General features: G+C 39.8%; 1 protein-coding gene across 1 annotated transcript in view; it reads left to right on the top strand.

Moving 5' to 3' along the window:
- Positions 1 to 2,164: 2,164 nt before the first annotated feature.
- RGS7 (regulator of G protein signaling 7) overlaps positions 2,165 to 24,157 on the top strand; it is a 475,042-nt gene continuing 453,049 nt past the window's right edge. Inside the window, exons 1-2 of the mRNA XM_088845061.1 lie at positions 2,165 to 2,418; positions 3,613 to 3,741. Coding sequence (XP_088701187.1) covers positions 3,664 to 3,741 — 78 coding nt within the window. The 5' untranslated portion in view covers positions 2,165 to 2,418; positions 3,613 to 3,663. The remainder of the gene's footprint in view (positions 2,419 to 3,612; positions 3,742 to 24,157) is intronic.

Below are 24,157 nucleotides of genomic sequence, written 5' to 3'. Positions count from 1 at the left end.
CCTTCTCCTCCCGCCCCCAACCTTTCCCAGCATCAGAGTCTTTTCCAGTGAGTCAACTCGTCGCATGAGGTGGCCAAAGTATTGCAGCTTCAGCTTTAGCATCAGTCCCTCCAATGAACATCCAGGATTGATCTCCTCTAGAATGGACTGGCTGCCACAAGTGTTAGTTTCTGCAAATATCCTACAGTCAATAATGAGTTAAGAGAAAAATGTTCAAATTGAGTTCAGTTTAGTTCAGTTGCTCAGTCGTGTCTGACTCTTTGTGACTCCATGAATCGCAGCACACCAGGCCTCCCTGTCCATCACCAACTGCTGGAGTACACCCAAACCCATGTCCATCCAGTCGGTGATGCCATCCAGCCATCTCATCCTCTGTCGTCCCTTTCTCTTCCTGCCCCCAATCCCTCCCAGCATCAGGGTCTTTTCCAATGAGTCAGCTCTTCGCATCAGGTGGCCGAAGTATTGGAGTCTCAGCTTCAACATCAGTCCCTCCAATGAACACCCAGGACTGATCTCCTTAAGTATGGACTGGTTGGATCTCCTTGCAGTCCAAGGGACTCTCAAGAGTCTTCTCCAACAACACAGTTCAAAAGCATCAATTCTTCGGCGATCAGCCTTCTTATAGTCCAACTCTCACATCCATACATGACCACTGGAAAAACCATAGCCTTGACTAGATGGTCCTTGGTTGGCAAAGTAATGTCTCTGCTTTTTAATACGCTGTCTAGGTTGGTCATAACTTTCCTTCCAAGGAGCAAGTGTCTTTTAATTTCATGGCTGCAATCACCATCTGCAGTGATTTTGGAGCCCAGAAAAATAAAGTCAGCCACTGTATCCACTGTGTCCCCATCTATTTGCCATGAAGTGAATATGCCCAATTATTCTTTCCAAACTTATTAATCCAATTCATGACAACTTCCTGGAATCTACTGAAGAATGGCAAGAGTGAGGGGGTGAAGGGGAAGAGGTAGGTTTTGGCCACAGTAAGAAAGTTAAGGACATATTTAGAGAAGAAGTTGAAAAAGTGGCAATTTTGCTGAAAAAGATCACAATTTCCAGAGCACACCATGGAAAGATTTTGGGAACTGGGGAAGACAGGGCTATGGTTAGACTAGGGTGTGTGTAACAGTTTGGGCTAGGAATCTCTGCCCTGTATTATTCAGAATAGAGGGTAGGTTGAAAAAATACATGTTCCCTGGTTAAAACCTGACAGGAGCCAGGTGGGACTGAGGAGATGCACTTGAGGATACCACCCTGGGTTTATTTTGACGGGCTCTCCTGATCAGCTGTAAGTTCCATTCTTATCTGGGATGTTAGGAAGAGGCTAGCTTGATTATTTTTGTTTCTCCCCCACAACTGGCCAAGCTGTGGAAGGAAAACCTCAGATATTTTTAACTTCACGACCCTGCCCCTGAAAGCCAGACACACGACTTTCTTTACCATAATTGGGACAAAAGTGATTTTTCTTCTTAATATCACTCTAATCCTTACAGAAGAACTAGTGACAGCAACCTGAAGAATAATTATGGGGGAATCATCACCCCGCTCTCATTCTTTGAAAACGGCTGGAGGGTGATAGTTAAGTGGGTGACAGTTCCTCTGGGCATCTCTTGTCTAAAGAGAAACCAGATATTGCTACTATACCTTCATTGTAACAGGTGGCAAGATGTGCACTTCGAGTTGGCAGTCTCCAACGTGTCCCATTTCTGTAACTTAGGAGGAAGCTGTGAAATTTGCAGGCAAACGGGCTGAATGACTCATTTGATCCTGGACATTTCCTTCACTCCTAGGATGTCTCAATATCCCTCTACTCCCGTTTCAAAGCATAGCGATAATCAGTCATCTGCTACCCTCGCACTGTCAGCGTAGTCACCGGGCACGTGACCAAACTGGCCCGCCGCAAGGGGCTACCTCCATTCCTGCATGCCTCCATCCATCCACCCACCCACCCATCGCCCTTTCTGTTCTCCGGCTTAACACTCCCATCTCCAGGCCTTCAGCGGCGCGCACACCGGCCAGCCGGGTGTGCAAGGGCCCGGGTTGCACGCGCTTGGGGGCAGGGCGGCCACTTTCTCTGGCCGAGACGGTGGGGCGGCGGCGGAGACGGGGCAGCGGGGCCGCGCGGAGCCGAGCCCCCCCAGCCCCGCCCGGCCCCCCTCCCCGAGCCGGCACCTAGGGACGCGGGGTCCCACGTGACAGTCCCCTCCTCCCTCCCCAGTCGCGCGCACGGGCCGGGCGTCTCGCTCCCGCGCGCGCTCGTGGTCCGGGAGCCCGGGAGCCGAGCGAAGGAGGGAGCGGTGGAGCGCGGGCCGTCAGAGCCCTGTGCCCGCGCCGAGGTGATGAAGCTGGCCGCGCGCTGACACCGCCGCACCCAGCCGCCGGGAAGCAGGCGCCTCGGGCCGCGACCTTGAGGAGGAGGTACGGGGCTGGGCGCGGGGATGGGGGTGGGCTGGGGTGGGGACGCAGGCGGGGCCGCGGGGCTGACACCGCCGCCGGCCGGGCTCCAGCGCGCGGCTCGGGCTCGCCTGCCATTTGCTGCCGCCGCAGGCGAGCCGGGCTGGCTGGTTTCCCCCTCTCTCTGCCTGGTCTCTCCGACGCTTCCGCAGTTGGCGCTGCTCACGGTGACCCAGGTAATTGCCTCAAGGGCCGACCTCCCACCTGGTCTTGTGGCCAGGACACCTTCTCTGCCTTCTGGCCGGGGTTGGGCAGGGTTACGCCGCGACTTCCGAAGCCGAGTTGGGCCGAGGGGAGAAGCAGCAGTGGCCGGGCAGTGCAGGCAGGTGAAAGTCGAGGAAGCTGCCTTGACTCTGTGCGGGAGACCTAGGGGAATGAAGAGGAAACACATGACTGGAGAATGGCTCAGGAATGGGCCTCTGATGCGCTTGCATGCGGGGAAACTAGACAGACACCTGGGAGAAAGTGCTGCCACAGGGTGTTGCCTTTTTAACCATTCGGGGAGGGAGGGGGGAAACACCATCCGGTGGAGATGCAAGTATTGGGAGAGAAGAGAACTCTGTAGGATGGAAATGGTAACCGTGTTTTGTTTTTTTTTTTCCCCAGTGAGCCTCAAACACTTATAAAAAATGAGTATCCAGAAAATCAAGTCAGTTAAAGCCCTAGTCAAATGACAATTTTAACTAAGGACTGTCATTTCTTACAATATCCTGGGAGTACTGTAGGTGTAAATTCCTTTTTTTTTTTGGAATCTATTTCTGTGCTACTTTCTACAAGCCAGCCCCAGCATGTAAGCATGCTCCAGTGTTGAAAGGGGGAGATGAATCAAGAGTCAACCTTCTTGGATAGTTAGGGAGTTTGGGATGGTCATGTACACGCTGCTGTATTTAAAATAGATAACCAACAAGGACTTATTGTACAGCACATGGAACTCTGCTCAATGTTGTGTGCCTGCTTGGATGGGAGGGGTACTTGGGGGAGAATGGATCCATGTATATATATGACTGAATAGCTTCACTGTTCACCTGTAACTACCACAACATGGTTAATTGGCTGTACTCCCATACAAAGTAAAAAGTTTACAGTTTGGAAAAATAAGAGTCAACCTTTTTAAGTACTACCATTAAGAACTCACTGAAGTCTCTCTATCTCTTGCAGGGTAGACTGATAATTTCTGTACCTGAGAGTGGACCACGGGTGTGTGGTGACATGGCCCAGGGGAATAATTATGGACAGACCAGCAATGGGGTGGCAGATGAATCACCCAACATGTTGGTGTACAGAAAGGTAAGGATTTCTTCATTTCCCTGGAAAAGGGAAACTTCTGGCTTCTTTGAATTTTTCTTTTCCCCCTCAGATCAGAGTATCTATCAATTTTGTGACCTTGGGGATTCTCCAAATCCCCGATGACTGCACACTAAACTTGAGGATGAGCTGACATTCTCAAGTAATGCATATGTGTAGAGACAGTGAAGTACATGAGGCTACAGATACTCTGTTCTCACACTTTCCCTGTAGATCCTACATGGATGAATCTGCAGTCAGCAGCAGCAGCAGCAAATTTGGACATCCCACATATTTTGTTTGTCACATACAGGATTTTATAGCATCTGTAATAGTTTTTAAAAGCTTTTTCTAATACTCCTAAGCGTTTGGGTTGTAATGATCATACAGATGTATAACATTTTAGAAATGAATGAAGACTACATTGCATTCCTGGGGCAAGAGTGAATGTGGCTATGTATGTATGGGTGGTTTAATAATTTTGCTTCTAACTAAATAATTCCAGTTTCTTTTTTTAAATCTTAGCTTAAGGTATTTTTTACTTTGTGTTATTTTTATAATTTTACTTATGGGTATTTATGTTCTAGTGCCATATGCCCATTAAATAAATCTTTATATTTTAGAAGCTTTTTTTCTCTCCAAACTGATCTGATAGCTTTATGCATTTTATAACGATGCTGTCAACACCAAACTTCTAGATATTGAGCCACCATAATAAAGATGTATTTGAATATTGTATGTGCTTCAGAGTGGTTGCTTAGGTAAATTCTTTCTGGTTAGAATCAATAATCTTACTAAAATTAAGGAAGCAGCATTCTTCATTTAAATTCTGGTACAGAAGTTACTGCATTTTCTGGGGGATTATTTTTCTTTAGCATATTATCTGTAGTGCTTATTGGGGTAGGATTTCTTTAGTTAACACTATCAGTGGTGAAAAGGAAATTGGGCCTGGAAACCAAGAAAACTGTTAAAATTTTAATTAGTGTGAGCCCATTGAAGAGTCTAGGATGAGTTTACTAGAGAATCAGAACTGGTTATGGAGAAAGATGAAATGCTTTCCACCTTGACCTGTACTAAATCCAAACTTTCCTTCAGTGTGGCCCAGTGTCATTAACAGGTGCTAATGATTCGTGTTTGCAGAAATCTTGTTATTGTTTCTATGTGAATATGCATGGATATCCTGATGGTGCTAGCCTTGTAGACTATAGTATGTTGTGTACCTGTGAATGCAGGGGTGTGTGTGTGTGTGTGTGTATGTGTGTGTGTGTGTGTGTGTGTGTGACAGCACAGTAAAACTTTTTCTTTGCAGGGAAAAAAATTGCCTATTTTAGTCTTAAAGCATCCTGACTGGATAAATCAAGGAAATAATCCTCTTGAGCTTAATTATTACTATTCTATTCCTATACTGATTGAAATTATTGGATATTTGCCCATTCTATGGAAATTCAGTTAGGACAAGACCTATTTTGGGGCAAGTTATGTGTCTCTGAATAAGTTGTAATATTCCTTATTTTTTTGTATGACTTCGAATATTGTAATATGAAGGATAGGAGAATTGTAAATTCTATCTTGTAGGTTTGTGCACTGTTGAGAGTTGTACTTTTGTAAAATTACTAAGTTAGCTATTTTTGTTAGGTCAAACACTGCATTCTCCATTTCCCTATAAATGATCTGAGGCTAAATTGATTGGACACCTATCAGTTAATCTTGATTAGAAATAAACTTAATATGACATCAATCTGTGTGTCTCATTTAGTCAGTTATCCTGAGAATAAGTGAAAACTGAGGCTAGGAGTTTTATAGATAGTTATTGGATTATTTAGTGTACCTAAGGTTTATACTGCTAAGTTTGAAACACTAGTTGTTGTTTACTATCAAATTGTCATTATGGTTACTTAAAAATGAACAGGCTATGATGACTTCATAGCCTGGGGAGAGAATGTAATTCTTTTTCATTCTTTTAAGCCTTGGTGTTCTGTTGTATAAGCTTGGAACTGCTTGTGCTACTTCTTTTGCCCTCCTTTGTTTAGGGTAGTGACACATATAATTAATTTCTAGAATTTCCCTGAGAAATCCTTATTAGAAAAATGTAACTCCAGGAAATTTTACTCATAATGCTTAATTATGGGTTGCTTGTCTATCCTTTTATTCTCTGAATGTATATTTTTTTGTTTTTGTTTGTGACACAAATAATAATATTAATACATAAATACCAGATAATTTATATAAAGAAACACAGTGTTCTTGGTTATCATTTGCTGGTTACCAAGTCACATGGTCTGTCTCTCTAGGCAGATATACATCATGACATCATGTGACCATTTAACTTCTGTTTTTTGTATCTTATGTGAGCTTTGACATTTAATATCTTCTCAGTAGAGACAAAATTTTAATGTGAAGAACAGTAGAGTAGTTGGAGGAGGGTTGTAGGTTAACTTCATGTATTAGAATATTTCAACTGGTGGACTTGCCTAAAAGAATAAGTGACATGTTACAAATGCTAAATCAAAGGTAAGGAAAGAATTTCGACCTCACAGTGCCTTGCTTAGTATCAAGTGAGGAGAATGCTTGGAGAAATTGCTGTTTTATTGATTTATGCCAATTTTCCACTTCTGGTTAATTGTGGAAACATAGCTTTTAAAGTGGGCTCTGAACCAGAAATGTTCATGGTGTTCTCACTATTTCCCCTCCCTGCCAGCCACCCAGGATTCAGATGACTTATACCTACTAAAGATATGCATGTGCTAATTCCGTATTCTCTTGGTAAGTTATGCATGAGGTTTAGGAACGTTCTCGTGTGGGATAGGAAACAGTGAATGGTTGTCAAAGTGGAGTACACAGAAAAGAGTTGAGGTTTGTGAATTTCTTGTGTTGGTCTGATGCCACTCCATTATGATTGCCCTCGTATGGATTATTGTGGTTCCTGCAAATAATGGGAGAATTCCAGGAATCTTTTTTCCATGGAGAATTCCTTTGTGACATGGGGAAAATGTACAGTGGGTAGAACTGTGATCTTCCAGGTAGAGTGCTACCATTGTAAAAACTGCAGGCATTGCTAACACTGTTACTGACCAGGGTTCTTGGACTCCTTAATCAATAGAAATTGATAAGATTCCAGATGAGAAATTCGGGCAAGGTTTTATTGGCTTTAAGGCTTTATTGCTTACTCCCTGAGGCGGAGCAAGGTAGCCCATTAAATGGGGTGAGGGTAAGGATGAATGTGTGGTTTGGACTGGACAGATGCCTTGGGTGGTCTGCCAGCCCCCTTGGTGGGGCTGTGTGCAAGGATCATGCACAGTACCCGGGATGCCTCAGAAGTGGCAGCTGGGTTTTTGGTCTTTTTGTATCTTGTTCATAATTTTCCCAACTGCATATGTACGCAGTTATTTTTAGTGTCTTACAGTTTCTTTATATTCTGTTGCTTGAGATGAGCAGATGAGGAGATGTTCGTCCAGGTGCAAGCATTGCAGCAAAGGGTCCCAGGTCCCAGGCCCAGCCTGTCTCAACACTGCTTCACGATTGGGGTTGGTCCCTGCAAATCAGTCTTGGATATTTGCTGGTACCTTTTTGACTTAATGTGAGGACTCTCTGTAGGCTTCGTTTGATAGCAGAGGTACATTTTAAAAAATCATATGGACAAAATATTATCCTTACCAATTTTTCAATTTATAATGTTGCTTTTTCCACAAGCAAGTGATGAAACTAGAGTGGTTATGTCATTTTATATATCTGTAAACATTAAAAAATGTATAAAATGTGAGGTTTAACCACTTTTAGTAGTGAAGGCCTACCAAACTAAGTTGCGTTTGGTAGGCCTTAACTAGAATGGAATAGAAATAAATCAACTTCCTGCAGAAGAGAGACACCTAGCTCCAACTCACCCTGGATTCAGACTAGCTTCTTGAAATGTATGTAGAGGTGACAACTCACATGTCAAGCATTGCTCTGTTTCTTGGTCTTCTTATTCCTGGGGGTGGTACTGGCTGTGAAGGACTGCTGAGCTAGAACCTGCGATTATAGGGAGACACATTCTAAATTTGGTGTCTGGCCAGCATGCTGCCCACTAGACAGCATACATCACTTTTCGTCCAGAAGCTGACATTCCTGCATTTGAAAAACAAAATATCTAGGGCACCTTGTGGGCCAGTATTTCAAATTGGCTGGCATGCTGGCTTCGTACTAGCAAGAATGTTCAGAATGACCAATAATTTCTGGTGTTATTGCAACAACCATTTATGCTCCAGCTGTCAGAAAAGAAAAGGAAAATATTTTCCTCATTCACTGTTTCAGTGGGATGAACTCATCTTTTGGAAATAGCAAACCTATAAAGTTCACTGTGCCTCTCCCCTCCGCAAGCACCCTGACCTTTTTCCTCACCCTTTCTCTCTTCCCTTCTTCTCTCTTCGTTGTCCTTCTAGTCACTCTCTTTCCATTTGTTTCTTCCTTTTAATTTTTCTTTTCAAAAAAGACCTAAGGGTGAAGATATAATTTTCCCTAAGATGCTGCTCGTTTTAATTGTGAAACAGAAAGTTATGTTTTGGAAGTGAGAGCAGGTACCAGCCTTGTTTTGAGTACCTCTTAGGCATAGACACTAAGTATTTTTAAACTTGGTATCATATTGTGGTTGTGGCAAAGGGTTAGTCTTGAAGGACTCAGTTCAGTTCAGTAGCTCAGTCGTGTCTGAGTCTATGTGACCTCATGGACTGCAGCACGCTAGGCTTCCCTGTCCCACACCAACTCCCGGGGCTTGCTCAAACTCATGTCCATTGAGTTGGTGATACCATGCAATCCAACTATCTCATCCTCTGTTGTCCTCTTCTCCTCCTGCCTTCAATCTTTCCCAGCATCAGGGTCTTTTCCAATGAGTCAGTTCTTAGCATCAGGTGGTCAAAGTACTGCAGCTTTAGCTTTAGCATCAGTCCTTCCAATGAACACCCAGGACTGAGTTCCTTGAGGATTGTCTCGTTTGATCTCCTTGCAGTCCAAAGGACTCTCAAGAGTCTTCTCCAACACCACAGTTCAAAAGCATCAGTTCTTTGGTGCTCAGCTTTCTTTATAATCCAACTCTCACATCCATACTTGACTATTGGAAAAACTATAGCTTTGGTTAGATGGACCTTTGTTGGCAGTGTCTCTGTTTTTTAATATGCTGTCTAGGTTATAATTTTTCTTCCATGGAACAGCGTTTTATAATTTCATGGCTGTAGTCACCATCTGCAGTGCTTTTGGAGGCCAAGAAAATAAAGTCTAACCCTGTTTCCATCGTTTCCCCATCTATTTGCCATCAAGTAATGGGACTAGATGCCATGATCTTCGTTTTTTGAATACTGAGTTTTAAGCCATCTTTTTCACTCTCCTCATTCACTTTCATCAAGAGGCTCTTTAGTTCCTCTTCGCTTTCTGCCATAAGGGTGGTGTCATCTGCATATCTGAGGTTATTTTGATATTTCTCCCGGCAATCTTGATTCCAGCTTGTGCTTTATCCAGCCCAGCATTTCGCATGATGTATTTTTCATACCGGTTAAATAAGCAGGGTGACAATATACAGCCTTGATGTACACCTTTCCCAATTTTGAACCAGTCTCTTGGTCTGTCACTGGTTCTAACTGTTGCTTCTTGACCTACATACAGGTTTCTCAGGAGGCAGGTAAGGAGGTCTGGTATTCCCATGTCTTTAAGAATTTTCCACAGTTTTTTGTGATGCACACAGTCAAAGGTGTTAGCGTAGTCAATGAAGCAGAAGTAGATGTTTTTCTGGAATTCTGTTGCTTTTTCTGTAATCCAACGGAGATTGGCAATTTGATCTCTGGTTCTACTGCCTTTCCTAATTCCAACTTGAACATCTGGAAGTTTTCTGTTCACATACTGTTGAAACCTAGCTTGGAGAATTTTGAGCATTACTTTGCTAGCGTGTGAGATGAGTGCAATTGTGCAGTAGTTTGAACATTCTTTGGCATTGCCCTTCTTTGGAAATGGAACAAAAACTGACTTTTTCCAGTCCTGTTTTCCATATTTGCTGGCATATTGAGTGCAACACTTTCACAGCATCATCTTTTAGGATTTGAAATAGCTCAGCTGGAATTCCATCACCTCCACTGACTTTGTTTGTAGTGATGCTTTATTGAAGGACTAAGATGGCTCTATTTTTGAAGAGTAAGATGGGACAATTGACCTTTCTTACATAAAAGGCGTAGGGGAGCTCTCAGCCCAGTCAGAAGATCACCTCTGCTGATTGCTTTGACGTAGACCTTGCCTTGGAAAGCTTTTGCTGTAGTCAATCTGTTCTGTGCAAACAGATATATCTGCAAAAGAGGGGAGTGATTTGTTTTCTTCTTTGGAAAAGAGTGAGTCACAGACATCCCTAGTTTCTTAGTGGTGAGTTAGCTGACATTTTCAGCATTAACTCAGCACGTTTGTCTTTTCAGGACTGTCCCGTCTGGTCAGCCTTGAAGGTGTCACATTTCTCCCTCCTCAAGCTCCTAAATGAAAAATAGCCTTTGACATTTTTGCACCTTCGTTATCTTGATCTGTCTGTGTATAGGGTGCTGCTGCATGTTAGTGTAGAATATTTATAGGTGATAAAAAGAGAAAGGCCTGTTAGAAAAGAAAGGAATGTTTGCAAATGCATAATCACAAAAGGCATTTAGGTCCTGAGATTTCTAAACTAGGGGCTCAGATGGAAGGCAGGCATCTATGCCATTTCTAAAACGTTCCAGAATGAAGTGTCTTCTGTATATATGACTTGAAAGCTCCTTCCTAAGGGATGTGTCTACTATAAATATGAGTTTAATCTGTTTGAATCAGATGCAGACCTGTTTTTTCCTCAGTGACACTAATGCGCCCTGAGATAGAGTAGGACCATCATCTGTGATACTTCTGAGAAGTAGACAGAGATGTTTTATGAGTAATAATTTAATAATGAATTTTGGATGATAATTAACATGAGCTTGGAGCAAGGAAGCTTTCCATTGAGCTTTTTTCCTCACCAATTGTTGCTTGTCAGTGCTATTTGTGGGATTAAGATAAGGATTTGTGGCTTGAATTTTATTTCCTTCCTTTCTCACCTCCAGCCTAACCGAAATCTTAATTGATCAGAGGAAAGTGCAGATGCAGAAAGGAGAAACTATGTAGAGGTTTTCAATGCCTTATAATAGCCTTTGTGGCTTTTTTGAGTGATGAAAGCAGGGTATATTTAGGTAGTATGGTTGATGAAATGGGATCAGTGCAGAGAATATGAAAATATTTTGGATTTGGATATTTAGTGATTTAATAAATGTTAAGTCTCCTTGAAAACGATATTGCAGCACAAGTAATTGGCCCTTGCTCTCCCTTTCTCCCTGTGCAAAGGAGGCGTTTGAATGTCAGTGTTATGGAGGCTTCTATCTTACAAAATATCAATCTAATTATAAAATAATTGTAAATGTTAAAGTGGGTATGCAGTTCCTCAGGGAAAAAGAGACCCACTTCTCTGACATTTGCCCAAGGCAATATGAAAATTTAACTTACCCTCCTTTTAATTCCCTTTGTCTTGTGTCTAATTCAATTAACAAAGGTCTCAGGACATTGGAACTCTAATAGACAATCATGAACTTGATTCCTGTTCCATTAAAATTGCCTCTTGGCCTAGGCTAGAAAGAATTTTGGCTGAGGGGCCTATCCAGGGAAATAAGTTGTTGTTCTGTCTTCTGGAAAAATATATAGGAAAACGGTAGCTTTGTGATATTAGCTGGGTTCTTAACAGTAGTCTAGGAGCCTTCTTATTTTAGGTCCTTTCTGATGATTAGCATGTAAAATTCTCTTTAGGAGTCAGTGTACTAAAGTGGAAGCATGTGCAGTGCGACTGAGTGGTTTTGGTTTTAAATCATGACTCTGCCATTGTTTAGCTCTGCAGCTGTGGGTTAGCAACCTAACTCCCTTTGTTTCAGTTTTCTTACATGTAAGATGTAAAATGATAAAAAATAAGAAAAGTTTCCTTCATAGAGCTGTTTGAAGACAAAATGAGTTAGCCTGTTAAACAACCTCAATAAATGTTTCAATAAATGCTGTAATAATAATAATATAATTACGCAATTATAATTATAGCAATGAATAATATGGCATAGTTACATTATATATTATAATTCTAAAAATTATTCTTTCCCTATTACTATTTAATGAAACACATTGTATATGCCATAGGATCCAATATGTTGCTATATTTTTTGATAAAGATAAAAATGTGAATGTTTTAACCACTCCCAGTCATGTCTCTCTGGTAGTTAAAAAGGCAGATTCTGTAGGATGCTGTGGTAATACCATTTTTATGACACAGTGAGTGTCCTAACCTACATTCTATATAGCTAGCTTCTTCTAATTTTAATAAACCGTTTGAATTATTATCTAATATATATTTGAAGTCTGCACAGTTCTTTAGATATTACAGTAAATAAAGCCTTTGCTTCTGGAATTTCAGAGGTGAAAAGAAACTAAGAATTTATCCACTTTTTAATTTTGCAGATTATGAAATTTAAGATCAGAGAGAGTAGCATGATTTGTCTAAGTCACACAGGATGAATTCAGGTCTTTATTTATTTGTCTTTCTGTGCTATGTGTGTTTCTCTTAAAATAAATGCAGTAAGTCTTGTGTTTATGGTTTAGTTTCAGTAAGAAATCAGTGTCCTGGTTATGCTGTGGCATCCATGGATTATTACAGGATATATAATCACCACTATAGTAGATGAATAGATTCCCTTTTCCCTTCAACTATGGTTTAGCATTTGAAGCCCCGGGAATAAGATTGAGAACTAGTCTGACCTACTCTGGTAGTAGTTTTGTTCTTGATTTAATCCTGACTGGAAGTTCTAGGCTGATTAAAACCCAGAATTTGATGTTCTGTGGCAGCACTGTCCAATAGAGCTTTCTATCATGATGGAAGTATACTATGTACTGTATAATATAGTAGCCACTAGCCACAGAGGGCAGTTGAATGCTTGAAAAGTGGCTAATGTGACCAAGGACTTGAATTGTAAATTATATTTAATTTTAATTAATTATAATTTAAATTTAAATAGTCCCCTGTGGCTGGTGGCTATTATATTTGATAGCACAGTGATTATGGAATAAAGCCCGTAGAAAAAGCAGTATCAAAGAGAAAAGATAAAAGAGAAGGCTGTACTTAGCTTGAGAATTGGCATGCAGTGCTTGAAACAACGTTGCAACAAAAAATTGTCCAACAAACAATTTTTAGAAATAATAGTACAGATGTAAAGTTTTAAAGGATAACCATGGTCTGCTAAGGAAATATTAGGAGATATTGTAATAAATTGCACCAAAGGTTTATTTATTTTCCTACTGTATGGAAACTGGAAGTGGTCTGTACAGGGTGGCCCTCCAAAGGTCAGATGATAGAGGTTAATTTGCAGTAAGACTAAAATCTGCATGCACCATGAATATCCCAGGAAGTGCACTTGCAGCATCTCAGGTGATTTACTGATGTTGAAAGCATTTTAATTAACCTCTTTATCTTATGGAGTCTCAGACATTCATTGTAGCCATTCCAATTCCTGTTAAGACTGAGAAGAAAACCAGAAGTTCTGGGTACAAGGGATTTAAAGTGGTTGAAATCCTTGTTGAGAATTTAAAATTGGGGTATAAAGAAATCCATTGTTTTAAAGCTCACTTCTTTTTCATATACCTCAGAATGTTGAAAGGAAGTCAGTAGTCTAGGGAAAGTAGTTACTTCATGATGAAGTGACAGAGTCTCCAAGTCAGAAGAGCTAAATATGAACCCCTGCTCTGCCCCTGATTGACTGTACAAGTCTGGACAAGTTTGTTACCTTCTCCTAGAGACTACTTTACAGAATCATTGAAAAGATGAAGTGTAAGTGAGAATGTTTGAGTGAAAGTGATTGACAGGTTATGCTACAGACTCTTTGGGAATTGTGGACGATACTGAGGTTCCTTGCAAGAATAACTTTGCTAAACTCTCCTTGACCAGTCTTCCCAGTTTGCTGAGTGTCCCTATGGCCATAGGTTATTTAGAAGCCCAGCTTCCCCCCAGTTGGTCATTGCTGGAAATTGTCAAGATTGATATATATCTGTATGACCATCTTTGGCCACACAAAACCTTTTGAAATGTCAGGCAAAGTGGTTCAGTAGAAAGTTTTTCTCTAGTACAGAATCTAGGGAAAATGTTCAACTTTAGTATTTAAAATGATGTATAAAGCATTTTGAAGGAAATTAAGTATCACAAAGAACATATTATTACCAATATTTCTCTTGCTAAACTTTTTAAAATACATTTTTTTTTTTTCCTGGAAATCAGTGCTATTTGTCACTTGCTCCAAGTTTTATATTTAGTATTTGGGGTTTTGACTTTCAGTTTATTGTTAATTAGAATAGTTGTCATTTATTGAATGCTTACCATGTGTCAAGGCCTTCATGTGTATTATCTGATTTCCTTAAAATATGTTGCATGTTGATTATTACCATCCTGTTTTTCTAATAAGAAAGCTGAAACTGACATATGCAAACTAAGTGGCTGTCCAAGATTGCTCAGGGATTAGTAACAGAGCTGGTGAACTCCATGAGGGTGGAAACTCCTATCTTCAGTGCTGTGTTCACGGCACACAGAGAAATGGTGCATAGTAGATGTTTCTGAATATTGAGTGCCTAAGCACGTGAGTCAGTGAATGAGCAAATGAATGACTGCACAAATGAATGAATGCTTGATCCAAAGCCTGCCTTCTTGCCTCTTCACTGTGTTGCTTTCATTTAGATTAATGAATGGATAACATGTGCAAAATTCAATTCTGTACACCATACATACATTGAGCCTCCGCTATGATTGAACCTTGTGGTGGGCCTTGTGGATAGAGTTGTGAACTAGACAGATAGGGTTTTAATCCTCACTGAGCTTACTTTACAGTGGTGAGGTCAGATGTCGATAACTTATTGTAGAGTGATTGCTGCTGTGAAAAAGGAAGAACCGAGTGTTAGGAAAATAAATTTATATTGGGTCATCTGGTTTCTCAAATAAATATTATGTTGATCCGTGTCTTCTGTTTGCGGTTCTGAGTGCTTATCATGGTGCCCAGCTTCTGACACTTAGTAAGTACTCAATAGATGAACTAAATTGAGCTGAGCTAATGTTGAAAGTCTTCAGAGATTTACAGAGACAGATGAGGCAAGAGTGTTGGTCTTATCCCTTCTATCTTATGATAGAAGATCAAATCTCTCCTTCCACAGACTTAAAATTTACTCAATACTTGAATAAAATTATTTTGCCTCTTTGAGTCCCAGTTTCCTCATCTATAAAATGGAGATAGTAATAATAATAATGATGAAGAGGATGATAGATTATTATAAGGACTATATAAGTGTATATGTAAAGCTTGGATAAGTAGGAAACATTTAATATATGTTAACTGTTACTTATAAATGCTGCCCCAAAGGGTTTCTTTATAAGTGGAAGAAATGACATATGGAATTCTCCAGGCAAGAATACTGGAGTGGTAGTCATTCCCTTCTCTAGGGAATCTTCCCAACACAGAGATCCAACCCGGGTCTACCACATTGCAGGCAGATTATTTACCATGTGAGCCACCAAGGAAGCCCCTTATAAGGAGCATGTCCCTTTAAAATTTTTCTTTCTTACGCTTATTTTAGAATTTAGAATTTGCTGCTCGTCATTAGCTCTTGATTTTGTTTAAAACTTTTCATGTGGTAAATGTACAATAAACAATATTAAAAATTTTCATCATAGCACAATTCAAACAGTGCAAAAGTAGAGAAAAATAATATAAAGAATCTTCATGTGCCCATCATGTAGTGTCAATAGTTCTTAACTGTTGGTAAATCCTGTTTCATTTATATTTCCTCACTTTGGAGTTCCCCCAGTTGGTTGTTTTGAAGCAAATCTCAGAAAATATATGACTTAAGATATAAGTTCTTTAGTGTGTATAATTACTTTTAAGGAAGATAAAGGTAACTAAAATGATTATTATTTGCCCTGCATCCTTAAAATAACAACATATTTTACTCCATAAGCTTTTAAATTCTTTCATATTGCTCAAATGAGTCTATCATTCTTTCTATTTTTTTTTCCAAAAAAAGAAGCACAATTTTTTTAATGTACTTATTTATTGGCTGCTCTGGCTCTTCGTGTTGTGGCTCACAGGCTCTAGACTCGAGGGCTCACTCGTTGTGGCTCATGGGATTAATTGCTCCACAGCATGTGGGATCTTCCCTGACCAGTAATGGAACCTTTCCCAATGGAACCTTTCCATTGGGCTTCTCTTGTGGCTTAGCGGGTAAAGAATCTGCCTGCAATGTGGAAGACCTGGGTTTGATCCCTGGGTTGGGAAGATGCCCCGGAGAAGGGAAAGGCTACCCACTCCAGTATTCTGGCCTGGAGAATTCCATGGACTATACAGTCCTTGGGGTTGCATAGAGTTGGACATGATTGAGTGATTTTCACTTCTTTTTCCACTGGACCACCAGGAGTTTGTTTCTGTTTCTTTTTGGTAAAATACACGTAACATAAAATTTACCATTTTAAACACATTTAAGTGTACAATGGATGAAGCACAGCTGGAATCAAGATTGCTAGGAGAAATATCAATAACCTCAGATATGCAGATGAGACCATCCTTATGGCAGAAAGTGAAGAGGAACTAAAAAGCCTCTTATTGAAAGTGGAAGAGCAGAGAGGAAAAAGTTGGCTTAAAGCTTAACATTCAGAAAACTAAGATCATGGCCTTTGGTCCCATTGCTTCATGCAAATAGGTGGGGAAACAGTGGAAACAGTGACAGGCTTTATTTTTTTGGGCTCCAAAATCACTGCAGATGGTGACTGCAGCCATGAAGTTAAAAGACACTTGCTCCTTGGAAGAAAAGTTATGACCAACCTAGACAGCATATTAAAAAGCAGAGACATTGCTTTGCCAACAAAGGTTCGTCTAGTCAAGGCTATGGTTTTTCCAGTAGTCATGAATGGATGTGAGAGTTGGACTATAAAGAAAGCTGAGCGCCAAAGAATTGATGCTTTTAAACTGTGGTGCTGGAGAAGACTCTTGAGAGTCCCTTGGACTGCAAGGAGATCCAACCAGTCCATCCTAAAGGAAATCAGTCCTGAATATTGATTGGAAGGACTGATGTTGAAGCTGAAACTCTAATACTTTGGCCACCTGATGCGAAAAACTAATTCATTGGAAAAGACCCTGATGCTGGGAAAGATTGAGGGCAGGAGGAGAAGGGGACGACAGAGGATGAGATGGTTGGATGTCATCACCGACTCAATGGACACAGGTTTGAGTAAACTCTGGGAGTTGGTGATGGACAGGGAGGCCTGGCATGCCGCAGTACATGGGGTCACAGAGAGTCAGACATTACTGAGTGACTGAACTGAACTGTACTGAAGTATACAGTTCAATGGCATAAAGTACATTCACAGTGTTCAGCAACTATTACCACCATCCATCTCCAGAACTTTTTTCATCTTCCTCAGCTGAAACTCTGTACTCATTGAGAAACAACTCTTCATTCTCCTCTCCCTCAACCCCTGACAGTCACCCTTCTACTTCCTGACTTTATGAATTTCATTGCTCTTGGTACCTCATCTAAGTGGAATTATGCAGTACTTATCCTTTTGTGATTGGCTTTTTTAACTTAGTATAATGTCCTCAAAGTTCACCCATGTTATCGCATGTGTCAGAATTTCCTTCCTTTCTAAGGCTGAAAAAGGCTCCATTGTATGTATGTACCGCATTTTGTTTATCCTTTCATACATCAACGGGCATTTGGGTTACTTTCTCTTTTGACAATTGTGTGTCATGCTGCAGTGAACACTGGTGCATAAATATCTGACCAAGACCCTGCTTTTAATTCCCAGAATTCAAATTGCTGGATCATATGGTTATTGTATTTCTAATTTTTTAAGGAACTGCCATGTTGTTTTTCATAGTGGCTGCATCACATTTTACATTCCCATTAGCAATGCACAAAGATTTGAACTTCTTCACATTCTCACCAACACTTGTTACTTTTGATAACAGTTTCCTAGTGGGTATGAAGTGGCATCTCTTTGTGATTTTGTTTTACATTTTGCTAATAATTGAGCATCTTCTCCTGTGCGTAATTGACTATTTTCATATCTTCTTTGGGGAATTTGTGAACTTTTAAAGACAGACTAGATTGTCCACATCTAGAAATGGTTATATGAACTTATGATCATATGTCTAACCAGAATTCTGTTATTTTTGTTTGGATTTCTGAGCTACCTTTTTAATAATGGGGAGATTTTCAAAATACTTTCTATCCTTAGGTTCCAAGTTTATACAGTTAAAGTGTAACTTCCATATTTGACTCTTTCAGGTGACGGTAGGGATGAAACTTAATGAATACAAAAATTTAAAAATAGCACATTTAAAGAAAAAGTCACTTTTTTTTATTTTGAATCTATGAAATAACTGCTTTGGGGGCATTGAGGTGGGACAGGCAGTCCATATCTCTTAAAGAATCTTGTAAATGTTTGAAAGAATATCCTGGACTCTCTGAAATTATTTATTGTCTTTATTTAACTTTTATTTAGTCTCTCCACCCTTTTATTCCTAGCACATTTAAGTGTACTAGGACAGTGTTAGTGAATACAGAGCATTCACTCTATTCTTAAGGTAAGAATAGAGATTTAATTGATTTTAACCAGAAAAGTTACTATTCATTCAGATTAGGGTAGAAAGATAATTGCAAATGAATTTCTTCTTTCATCTTAAACCTTGCTTTTATGCAGTTATATATTCTTTTCATAAGATTTCTTTTAACTAATTTGAACTGATTAACTGATGTGAAGGTGTTGGGATGGGACTTTCAGTGGCTTCAATCAAAATCATTTATCAGTTGGAAATGTGTTCCAGGATTCCTCATTACTGTCTTACTCTGAAAGTTTACTAGAATTAATTAATTTGCTGTACACTGTGATTTGTTTGACTTGTACCCTATTGCTTTGACTCAAAGCTCATTATCACTTTATAAAACTATGTAAACCTGTCATTGATATTTCTTTTCTTCTTCCATAATAATAGCACCTTGCATTTACATCAAGGCATATGGCCTCTAGAATAAAGATTGCATTTCCCAGGTTCTCAGGCAGCTAGGTGTAGCCCTGTGATATATTCTGGCCAATGAGATGTAAACAGAAGACATGTATATAGTATCTGGGAAGTGCCCTTAAAGAAAGGGAATACTCCTTTCTTTTTTTCTTTTCTTGCTCTACCTGCCTGGAAAGCAGTCATCTTAGCCAGGAGGTGAAAACTGAGTTGTGGATAGCAGAGTGAAAAGGGAATGAACCTGGTTCCTTGATGGTTATAGAGGCAGCATAGCAACTTGATTTGCCTATGTAGTTGTATTAGAGAAAAATTGACTTATGTCTTCTGTTTTTTAAGTTTTTTTTTTTTTTGAGCAGTTCTAGGTTTACAACAAAATTGAGAGGAAGGTGAAAGTCACTTGGTTGTGTCTGACTCTTTGTGACCCCATGGACCCCAGTCCATGGAATTCTCTAGGCCAGAATACTGGAGTGGGTAGCCCTTCTCTTTTCCAGGGGATCTTCCCAACCCAGGGTTTGAACCCAGGTCTCCTGCAATGCAGGTGGGTTCTTTACCTGCTGAGCCACCAGGGAAGCCCATGAATACTGGAGTGGGTAGCCTATCCCTTCTCCAGCATGTCGTCCCAGCCCAGGAATTGAACTGGGGTGTCCTGCATTACAGATGAATTCTTTATCAGCTGAGCTACCAGGGAAGCCTGGTAAAAGCCTGAAAATTGAGAGGAAAGTGCAGAGATTTCCCAAATATTCCCTACCCTACTTAACCAACCTTAGCAATAGTATTCATCAGAGTGGTAGATTTTTGCTAAAGATGTACCTATGTTGATACATCATTATCACCCAAAGTTCATAGTTTACTGTAGGGTTTTCTGTTTTTATAAAAAATAATTTTATTTATTTATTTTATTTTTGATTGTGCCGGGTCTTCGTTACTGTGTGGGCTTTTATCTAGTTGCAGTGAGCAGGGGCTACTCTCTTGTTGCAATGCTTGGGCTTCTCATTGAGGTGGTTTCTCCTGTTTTGAAGCATAGGCTCTAGGGTTCGAGGACTTCAGTACTTGCAGCTCCAAGGCTCTAGAGCCCAGGTTCAAATAGATGTGGTGCATAGGCTTAGTTGCTCCGAGGCATGTGGGATCTTCCTGGACCAGGATTTGAACACATGCCTTCTGCATTGGCAGGTGGATTCTTCACCACTGAGCCACTAGAGAAGCCCCAGGATTCACTATTGATGTACAATCCGTGGTTTTAACAAATATATAAAATATATCCATCGTTATAATATCTCTCAGAGTATTTTTATTGCCATCTTTATGTCTTCTAGATATTGTGGTTTGAATTTTCTGTAACTTGCAACCAAATCAAATTCTAACCAACTCAACAGCTATATCCAAAACCTTTTATTTTTAATTTGTAAGATAGTAAATGGGAAGAAGTTTTTTTTTTTTTTTTGAATATATGTTTCTTGTTTTATTTAAAAAACCATCTATTTGTCTTCTAGGAATAAATCTAATTTATTTTAAGCAATATAATTTGGAAATTCTGACACATAATTATATAAATGGTTCAATTTAATTTAGTAAATGTTTGTTGAACAGTTATTTTGTGCAAGTTAATTCGCTAGAAGTGTTAGGGGATAAAGAATCTGTGATGACGATAATATATTCTTTATCAGAGCACTTTACAATCCCAAGATAGGGGGATCAACATTTTTACAATTAATTTCATGTATGTTTATGTATATTTGTAAAACCTCATAAAATTGATGGTCCACTTATTCAGTTAACAAAAAGAGTTCTTGTTTTCTTTTGAGGAAACTAAGGCCTGGAAATATTACTTGCCCGTGTCAAAAAATGCACATTGAAACCATATATTTCATTTTGTGTCTTAGTCGCTCAGTCGTGTCTGACTGTTTGCGACCTCATGGGCCCTGCTAGGCTCCTCTGTCTATGGAATTCTCCAGGCAAGATTACTGGAGTGGGTTGCCATTCCCTTCTCCAGGGGATTTTCCCAACCCAGGGATATAAGAGGAAAAACTTCATAAAATTTTGAATTTATTTTTTTACCTTAGAAATTAGTTACTCATCAGTTCAGTTCAGTTCAGTTGTGTCCGACTCTTCGCGACCCCATGAATACTCATAGGACAGTTTTTATAGCTGAAGATGTTGTTCTTAGAGTGCCTTTGTTGCTTGTAAGTTTAACTTATTTGAAAATGGAATCATTTCACATAATAAAACACAAACCACTTAAAGTTGTGGAGCTAGGCCAGTATTGCTTAAATTTATATGAACAGTATATGTGAACCTTATTTTATGTTTGGAAGCATTTTGTTGAAATCATTTATGAAAAATAGTATGAATTTCCCTTCTTGGTAGAATCTTTGTTGGAAATTGTACATTCTTAACCATGTAGATGAGGTCCTGAGTTGAATTTTAACAAAGCGAGTCAAATAAGTGCAATGAAAACAATTTATTTACACCAGCTATTCCATCAATCTGTGGTGCCCTAGTATATCAGAAATATCCACACAACAAAGCAAAATATAGACATTTCTGCTGTGGCATAATACATTCCATTAAAGAAGTCCCATACTCTGCAAAATCACATGCTAAAAATAACTGGCATTTTGAAGGAAATAGAATAGGAATAGATCACTTGAAATGTTTTACTCATCCCAAACATTTAATGTTATAATTAAGCAATAACCAAAACAATCTTATTAAAAAAACATGCTAACTTCCTTATAAGTAAAGCAATAACACAGTGATACAAGCCATTGCCTTTAGAAAGTAAAGGAGAGGGTGGCTTGATGAAGAGTGTATAGTGGAGAATTGTGTGCTGAATTATGGAAACGAGAACAGAAGGACATTACCAGGTGGAGAAACAGTGACAGGCTTACCATGAAATAGTCCTAGCCTGTTATCTAGTTTGTTTGTTTTGTACAGATCTCTGAGAGAAATGTGGAGTAAACCCTTTTGACACCTAACGTTTAGACAGATTGAGCCAAGAGGAAGAACGGGTGATATGAGCAGTGCTACATTCCTCTAGAGTTTGCTGCACCCGCTTGTGTGTGTACTTTGCGTTTGGCTGCTGTATCATGGTGGCATAAAATGTGATGTGCTAAGAAAAATTGTGAGGCTTCCCAGGTGACTCAGTGGTAAAGAATCCACCCATGAACCAGGAGACATGAGTTTGAGCCCTGGGTCAGGAATATCTCAAGGAGGAGGAAATGACAACCCATTCCAGTATTCTTACCTGGGAAATCCCATGGACTGAAGAGCTTGGTAGGCTACAGTCCATGGGGTTGTGGAGAGTCAGATACGACTTTACGACTAAACAACAACAAAGAAAAATTGTGCATGAACCCATGGGGCTTCTTTGTTGGTCTGATAAAATTCCCTGACTTAACAATGGGCTAATTCTTGCTATGGAAATACACTCTGTGTGAAACACACCATGTCAAATGATTGTTAAACTCCGCACTGTTGAGCTAGGGAGACCTGCCCAGTCCAGGCGAGAAAAAAGCAAGTGTGTTCCAACTAAGGGGGTTGCAAGGAAAGGAGATGAACAATGAAGTAGAGAAGGGAAGGTAAATGTTTTGAGAAATCTACTGTTTCCTTTGTGTGGTTTGATTTTCATAATAATCATATGAGGAAGATTCTATTCCCTCATTCTACATATGAGGGAAATGAAGCCCAGAGAAGATGAAGACTGGGCTTAAGATCACACCAAAAATGGGGGCATCAGGATTTGAAATCAAGTCTGTGTAATTCCAAATCGTGTGTTTTCCATAACATAGCAGTTGGGTGCTACTTCCCTACTGGTTTGCAGTATGTGTTCTGTAGCCCTTTTCTTGAAGGCAGTGGGCTACACGTCTGTGACTTTGTCAATTTCGGGAACCTTTTAACCTGACTGAGCCTCTTTCCTCACACACAGTGGTGCTAGGCATAGCCACTTCAGAGGATTATTGTGATAATTGTATATGATAACACATGTAGAAGTGCTTTGCAAATGCTTAAACATTATGCAAGCAATAAAGCATCTTATTTTCTCTCCACAAAACTTTTAACTCTTTCATTAAAATGTTTATAAATCTTTTTTTTTTTTTTTTTTAAGATTACAGGCTTAGTAGATTGTATAGTCACAAGTTAGAAAACAGAAAGAGGAAGGTCTCTGGAAAGTTTGGTTCCTAAGCACAATGCTTCTGTATGTTATGTAAACTGAAGGAGGGACGATTGTTTCCAGCTGCAGACAGTGTTGAAAATAAATCTCAAAACTAAATGGATGGCACGTCACTGTAGCTTTTCTGGGGCCTTGGGCAGAAGCAATAATATTCTTGCCTGTATCTGTGCTTTAGAGATCACCTTTTGACTTGTTCCCACTTCCTGGATATTTGAAAAGGATGTATGACTTAATTATTGTATGACTGGATATTTGAAATGATTAAGGATGTATGACTTAATTATTGTATGACCGGATATTTGAAATGATTAAGGATGTGTGGTGGGGGGCATGCTTTATACATATAGTCTGTAGGTTATAGGAAGTCCTGTGGTTATGAAGCTGGAGCTCAGGAAAGCTTAGTGCTAAATGAAGTCTTGTGATGCCTTCAGGGCTTCTCTGGTGGCTCAGATGGTAAAGAATATGCCTGTAGTGCAGGAGACCTTGGTTCGAGCCCTGGGTTGGGAAGATCCTCTGGAGAAGGGAATGGCTACCCACTCTAGTATTCTTGCCTGGATAATACCGTGGACAGGGGAGCCTGCAGGGCTACAGTCCATGGGGTCACAAACAGTAGAAGACATCTTGAGTGATTGACACACTAACACTTTATATATATATGCATGTGTATAAAAATTTATATAAATATAAACATAGTATAAATATATATAGTAGTAAGTATATACTACTATATATAAATATACATATATATTATATAAATATTATTATATTTATATAAATATGTGGGAGGAGACGGGGACGACAGAGAATGAGATGGCTGGATGGCATCACCGACTCGATGGACATGAGTTTGAGTGAACTCCGGGAGTTGGTGATGGACAGGGAGGCCTGGTGTGCTGTGATTCATGGGGTCGCAAAGAGTCGGACACGACTGAGCGACTGAACTGAACTGAACTGATATATACTTATAAAAATATAAATATATTTATATAAATATGCCTATATAAATATATAAGTATAAATATAAATATAGTAGTAATTCAGTGGAGCCAGCTTAGTGCACATGGCTTCCTAACACCATGTTCACATACAGCCTGTGTACAGATTGAAATCTGCCATAGTGGGAATTGGCAAGTGCTATAAAATCAGGGTTCTTTTACCCTCTTCC

Source organism: Moschus berezovskii, chromosome 17 (assembly GCF_049115385.1).
Source record: "Moschus berezovskii isolate FMDL1 chromosome 17, NW_MosBer_1.0, whole genome shotgun sequence".
Lineage (NCBI taxonomy): Eukaryota > Metazoa > Chordata > Mammalia > Artiodactyla > Moschidae > Moschus > Moschus berezovskii.
Note: the sequence above shows the minus strand (reverse complement) of the source record. Positions and strands in the feature narration are given on the sequence as shown.